The sequence below is a fragment of the Pundamilia nyererei genome, unplaced genomic scaffold, assembly GCF_000239375.1.
Source record: "Pundamilia nyererei isolate P.nyererei 1_Seehausen unplaced genomic scaffold, PunNye1.0 scaffold00155, whole genome shotgun sequence".
In the NCBI taxonomy this organism is placed as follows: Eukaryota; Metazoa; Chordata; class Actinopteri; order Cichliformes; family Cichlidae; genus Pundamilia; species Pundamilia nyererei.
In genome coordinates this window covers 93,547-100,238 of record NW_005187556.1, presented here as the reverse complement: position 1 = coordinate 100,238, position 6,692 = coordinate 93,547, and the positions used below count along the sequence as shown (strand labels likewise).

General features: G+C 41.6%; 1 protein-coding gene across 3 annotated transcripts in view; it reads right to left on the bottom strand.

Moving 5' to 3' along the window:
* Positions 1 to 6: 6 nt before the first annotated feature.
* Positions 7 to 6,692, bottom strand: part of LOC102201274 (cell division control protein 42 homolog) — an 18,048-nt gene continuing 11,362 nt past the window's right edge. For all 3 annotated transcript variants that reach the window (XM_005745171.1, XM_005745170.1, XM_005745172.1), the window contains exons 3-6: positions 3,820 to 3,892; positions 3,103 to 3,212; positions 2,628 to 2,825; positions 7 to 1,881 (exon numbers count right to left, since the gene is read on the bottom strand). In XM_005745171.1, coding sequence (XP_005745228.1) covers positions 1,792 to 1,881; positions 2,628 to 2,825; positions 3,103 to 3,212; positions 3,820 to 3,892 — 471 coding nt within the window. In that variant the 3' untranslated portion in view covers positions 7 to 1,791. The remainder of the gene's footprint in view (positions 1,882 to 2,627; positions 2,826 to 3,102; positions 3,213 to 3,819; positions 3,893 to 6,692) is intronic.

Below are 6,692 nucleotides of genomic sequence, written 5' to 3'. Positions count from 1 at the left end.
TGTTACCAGGTGGAACTTGAGAAATCTCAGACAATTCAAGACTTAAAGAGTCTGAATATTATTTTTGTTACTTTGGAAAGCAATGCATCCACATGAGAACATCGAGTTTCTAACTTCTCTCAGCTACAGATTGAGGCACTGTTAGCTACTGTGCACACCAATGCATGTGTTGTCCTGTAACGTGCAGCTTCTGCCCAGTTAGTAAATGTTTAGTCTCAGTTATTCTTTTTGACACGGATGAAGTCAAGTTACAGAACTCGCACCTACAGCACGCAGAGGCGTTATAAGGAGGAGACACGGCTCTCAAACAATCCTAAACTGAAGGCTACTGGAGCTGCAGCGGTTAGCAGCGTTGCCTCACAGCAGGAAGGTTCCTTGTTTGAATCCCCTGGTCGGTTTGCAGGCGTGAGTTCACTCCAGCATGTTGGGTTAAACGCTCATTCTTTCAGTGTTTGGAGGAAACAGCTAGGAGGTGTCGGCTAGATGATAGAGTGCTGAAAATGTTTGTTGATGCTCTTCTTGTTGCTTTTTTGAAACCAGTGACCGAATAAAACAGCACTAATGTTGACTTTCTTATGATCAACACTTTTGATTACATTTAAATCTACAGTTTAGGATTTATCTGACCTTGTGTTGGGATCAAACTACAGCTGCTTGGAAAGATGTCCTGCTTTCTTCAAAAGGACTTGCTTGAATTGTATTGTGGATACATTAAGAGCAAACTAGCTCCTTCACCTCAAGTTTCACAGGATTTTTCGCCACAGGATCAGAATGTCAACAAAGGCTTTCTAGAAGCAAACACAGCCACTCAGCAGCTACGCTGAAACACCTCTGGACAATTCTTTTAAAGCACTGCCTTAAATACTTTTAACTTCACCGCTGACCAGGACATCAAAACTGCACTTACAGAAGCAACAGTCAAATCTAATCAAAGCAGCTCTACAGGTTTGACTTGAAATAGGCTTTTTTCTCCTGTAGGTTATTATTTGTTGTATTTAGAGAGTCCTCAGCTGAAAATCTACGAGTGCCACGTGTCTCTCATATGTCTTACACAAATCCACAAAGCCTGCACAACTGCATATGATTTTTTGGTTTAAAGGTTAAAAATAAAAATTCAAAATCTGTAAACAGAGTTAATCTTTATGTTAACAAAAGAAAAGGGAAAAATACTGCTCAAAGTTTTTGTTTTAACGTGGAAAAGTTAACAAATTAAAAAAGCTATTGTTGAGATCAACAGTGTAGCGCCCGTCACTGCTACTGTACACCACAGCCGTTCAAACTATGATTACCAAATTATTTCAAGACTATGAAATCAACAGCAGATCAATCACTAACACAAGTGTCACAAATATAAAGCAGCAGTTTACTGACCCAACACATTGTTCCCAACATTTATTTCAGATATTTTATACAGTTCCTTGTAGATTTTTTTAATGATTTTAAAAGTTTTTGTTAAGTTTCAGCTGCAAACGTGACTCCATCCATTGTTTGTATCTTCAAGGCATCTGAGGTTTAAACTACTATTGCTCAATCTGCTTCCTGCGATTATTAAAACCCTGTTTCCAGGTTAGCGAAGAGTGTTGCTCAAACATGTTAGTCATGTTACGGTGATGAAAACAAAGCGCCTATCCGTTCTAACACCACACCCACGTTAAGTCACTATGGCTGAAGGCACTGTTTAAATGCGTCTACCCTCCCCCCCTCAGTTCCCATCTGGGTTAATAATCTCCTCCTGGTCCACCTCCACCTTCTCCTATCCTCTTCTTCTTCTTCTTCTTCTTGTCGTGGCGTCTACAACAGAACGCAGCGCTTTTTGGGTTTGGTGTCCGGAGGCTCCAGAGCTGCCAGGATGGCCTCGTCAAACACGTTCTTCAGTCCCCTCTAAATAAACAAAAACAACCCATTACTAAATAAATAAATAATAATTAATTAAAAAAAAACTGAATTAAAATTTAAATTTCAAAATTCAATTCACAGTTAAAAAGAAAGAAAATTCTAGAAATGAAAATAGACGACGTCGCCTTCCTTTTAGACCGAGGTGGAGTTCTGCCACAGATCTCTGCATGCCTCAAATTTACTTGCAATAAAACAAAGTAAAATAACAAATACTTTTTTCTAATGACCGGAGCTCCTGTCCTCTCGCTGAATGTGCTAGCTCTACCAAAAAATACATAAAAATAAATAAAAGAATTTGACTAAATAACATGACCGTATGTAGAATAAGTAGATTAACATGTAGGAGGAAAGTCTTCTGTTTTTAACTAATCAATTACATTTAAGAAGACTTTTTTTTAAAGCAGTTGTTCACTTGTTCAAATACTAGTTTCAGTTCCTATTTAATACTCACAGGTAATTGTCTGATGATGTTTTATTTTTAAAAGTGCTTTTTAAAAGCTGATTAGCAGTTGTAACCAGAATCATGCCTAGTACACGGAGCCACGTGGAAATGAGCCGTTTACAGTTTCACATCTGGACACAGACAGTTCTGTAGCTACACGTCGCCACGCTTATTAGACTTAACTGTGAAACTTCCTTTGACCTCATCAGTTTATCTTTTCAGACCTGAGCTCACATGGATACTAAAGGCCTGTTTCTCCCCCCTCAGGCGACTACTTCTCTCTCCGTACCTGCGTCAGAGCCGAACACTCCACGTATTTGACGGCCTTCAGCTCACGAGCCAGTTTTTCTCCGCTCTCACAGCTCAGGGCTCGCTGTTTGTTCTTGGCCAGCTTCTCCAGGGTGTTGCTGTCGTCTCTGAGATCCACCTGAGTCCCCACCAGCAGGAAGGGCGTCCGTGGGCAGTGGTGTGAAATCTCTGGCACCCACTGTGAAAAGACAAGGTCAAGGTCAGGCTTGATGGACTTTAAATGCAACTCCAACTGACCTGAACCCTCCTCTGTGTCCTTAAAGTTACACTGTGAACAAATTTAGATCTAAAACCAAGCTGATGGTGTTCTCAGTTAATTTTTACTGAGAAGACAATAACTTGTCATAGTAAATGATTTGGTCTACAGATTATTCTGACAGCCCTTGTTTAAAAAGGTAAAATGTACATGTGTCAATCTTAATCTAGAAACAAAAAACACAGAGAGCTAAACAAACCTTCTCTCTGACGTTCTCGAAAGATGAAGGTGATACAACAGAGAAACAAACGAGGAAGACGTCAGTCTGAGGGTAGCTGAGGGGTCGCAGTCTGTCGTAATCCTCCTGACCTGCAGGGGGAGGCACGAGATGACAAAATTAAGCTAATAGAGATAAAAAACAAAACAAAGCTTCAGGTCCAGTTGAGGTGGGCTCCAGAACTGAGTCAATGCCCATATTAAAGTGTCCAACTTTGGACCACACATGAACATGCGCAGCGTGCTACAAAACAAAAACCCTCCACCCTCTTCACCATAACGACGCAGCGGGTATTTTCATTTAAACATATGGATACTGTAAAGGTTTACTCTTAGGGGTGTGGCTTGTTTATTTGACAGGTAAATGTGGAGCAGATCGCAGTCCACTCGGTCTCACCTCCACCAGCTAACATCTCACACTACCAAAAACGCTCACTTTCTGACTTCCTGTTTTACCAAAAGTGGTGGTGAGATGTAGCCAAAAATTAAGATTTCATGATGCATTTTTTCCCCCAGGAAGTTTTCATCATCTTTTTGACAGAAGAGGGTTAGCACATTGACTTAGTTTTCTTTTTAGGTTTTGTAGTGCTTTTAACTGCACTAAAAAAACCTTTCTGTAAATATTAGGCAGTTACTGCTCGTGGGAGTGTGTTCGGTGTTCCTACAGTGAATTAACTGAAATGGTTTTAGATTTTCTTACCTGCAGTGTCAAACAGTCCCAGAGTGTACGGCTCTCCACCGATCATCACCGTCACGGCATAGTTGTCGAACACCTGGGGGACAAAGAGGGGAAAAGGTGAGAAAACAGAAGCCGGATGATATGACAGAGAGAGCAGAAAACAAAAAAAGGAAGTAACGTGTAGACTGGAAGAAGACTTCTTGAGTTGTTAAATCGTTGAAAAAGGAAGTGCTTTCCTAGTGCTTTTGTTTGACAGACGTTCAGCACCGCTGTCATACAAATCAGACAACTCCAGTGTTGAATGTGCAAAGTTAAAAAGGCTAAAATATGAGCACATGATGCTCCATTAAGCAAATCTTTAAGTCATTAAACAGTGGATGAGCGCACCCATCAGCGGTTTCACACCTACAGTTTATTTCCTCCGGTCAGAATCAGTTCAGTTTCTAAACTGGTCAACTGAAAAAGAACAATTTATGTTGGGCGGCTAGTTGCTAGCCTGTGCACATCTATAGTACCTCATGCTTCACAGAATACAAAGAAATAACCGCACGTGACTACGGGAAGTTTTTTTTTTTTTTGCTCAAACTTTCAACATCTACATGGTAATTGGGCCTGACTGAGCTCGTATCCTGTTCACACCACAAACGAACTGCTGAGTTCATTTGGAACCGCACAGAGACGTCCTCCAAAGGGTCTCGGTGCGGTTATATTTACATCTGCACAAACGAACTGCAGCAAGAGGGAAAATGAGAAAGTGATTTAAACTGACACCGCAGGCGTTCACATCCATGAAACCGATCATTTCCAGTGTTGAGAACGTGTGAAGTGGATTTCTTAACATTGTGTGCTGTATCTAAGACCACTGTCTGGATCTGTATGATGTGATTCAGAGCTGTTATTCTCAAAATTGCCATCTTGGCCAGAGAAATCCAACCTACGTGCTGTTCAACCCTTCTTTTTGAGAGGTGCAGCTACTCGGCCTGGTGTAAAAGAAATCAGGATTACTGTGAACTGTGAATCATGCAAAGCTACTGCAGTAGGGTCCAATGATAAAGATATGGAACTGGAAATGGGTAAAACAGCTGCCCTTTAAATAGTTTATTGCATACATGATCTTTACTGAATTACATGAAATGATGGAAACTGAATATTGTTTTGTTGTTGTTCAGGTAAACAGACCTGCTGCGTCTTGGTTCAGTCCTTCCTTTTATTTAATCAGAGCCATACCTTCAGGCTGCTGCTGTGTACAATAAAACAGTCCAGTCCCAACACGCCTGCTAACCTTGGCTCGGCGGACGTGCGCTAAAGCAGGGAGTGTTCACGGTGATGACCTCATGCAGTATAAAACAAGGTACGGTCACAGTAGCTGACTGGAAATGCTTGTTGCACGACGATCTTCATAGAGACATGTTTCATCAGCGAGTTTCAAGCTGCTCGACTGTTTCATAAAACAATCAGCATCATTTTGAACTATAACTGTAATGTTATTTAACACAATTATTCATTAACTTAAAAATACAGGCTCAGCTTTTAGTCTGGTCTTGGACTGAAAACCATTTCGGTCACTTAAAGCAACGAGTCTTCACAAGGAGTTTACTTTAAATACTACTCAGATTGGAAACACTGCAAATGAAATGATTAAACAGGCAGAGCTGATTGACCTGCAGACAGTTGGGTGCACACCAGTGGGCGTTTGCTCGTGAAGCCCATCTTATTTGGGAGCTGCTGGTCACTGCTGGCCCACAGCCTCCATTGTGTCTGTTTGTGCAGACGGCTGTGAAGCGAGACCCTCGTGACAGCAGACTTGGAGGCATCAGAACAATTGGATGGTAGCCACAGGTCGAGGGAGAAACAGCTAAAGCAGACAGCCAAAAAACACTTTGGTCGCACGCCACCAAAAGTGAATCAGGCGAGATGAGTCAGCAGACGACAGCTTTTCTGGCACGTAAAACATTTTGGGACCCACCAGAGGTTCTGGTCTTCCATCAAAGTAAAATGTTTTTGTTTAATTGCTGAAACTTAACAGAAAGTTCAGTCAGATGACCGAGGATAGCAGGAAAACGCACTGACGTCTGGAAAAGTCACAGACTTTTCGCCTTAGTTATATGCAGACAAATCATGATTATGTGCAATCACGCTCAAAGATCCTGAGCCAGTAAGAAATCCCAGTTAACTGTTAACTGGTTTTACAGGATTTGGCATTAACACGACGGTTTACCATCTTTTTTTAACCCAATGCTAACCTAATGTCCAGAGAAGCTGCTGCTACAACTGTTCAAAATTTCTTCTACTTGTCTGTTTGTTGGTTGTTTATTTTTCTTCCGAGCACAGAGAGGCAGAATTGACCCGACGTTTGATAGACTGATGAAACAGTTCAGAGTGTGCGGCACACACACGCAGAGAAATGGACAAACAGAGACAGAAGTGCCCTTCAGGTCAAGTTTGGACAGAAACACTGAGTAACTGGCCCCTCCACTCAAACATCCACCACACAGACAGAAGAAGAGACACAGGTTTGATGGTAAGAGCTTTGGATGGAGCTCCGACTACAGAAGCAGCTGGAAACAGATCACAGCAGACACAGTGGGGAAAGAAAGCGCTGTGCCGAACGGTGTCCCGACTGTGCTGTTACGATAACTGTATTTATATGCCGTTTCAGTTTCATACAGAGCCAAACAACAGCCTGAAATTAAACAATAAACACACTCCTTGTAAAATGTGACAGGTTTGACATCAGATTCCTGTAAGGTGACTTGTTGGTGAGGAATTACTTCCTGGAGAAGACTTACTCTCTCCTAATTTCTTACTGTGTGGCTTGTTTGTCAGCAGATTGACAGGAAACGATGCAGACACATAATACAGCACTGATGTATAGTTGCTCAACACACACACAC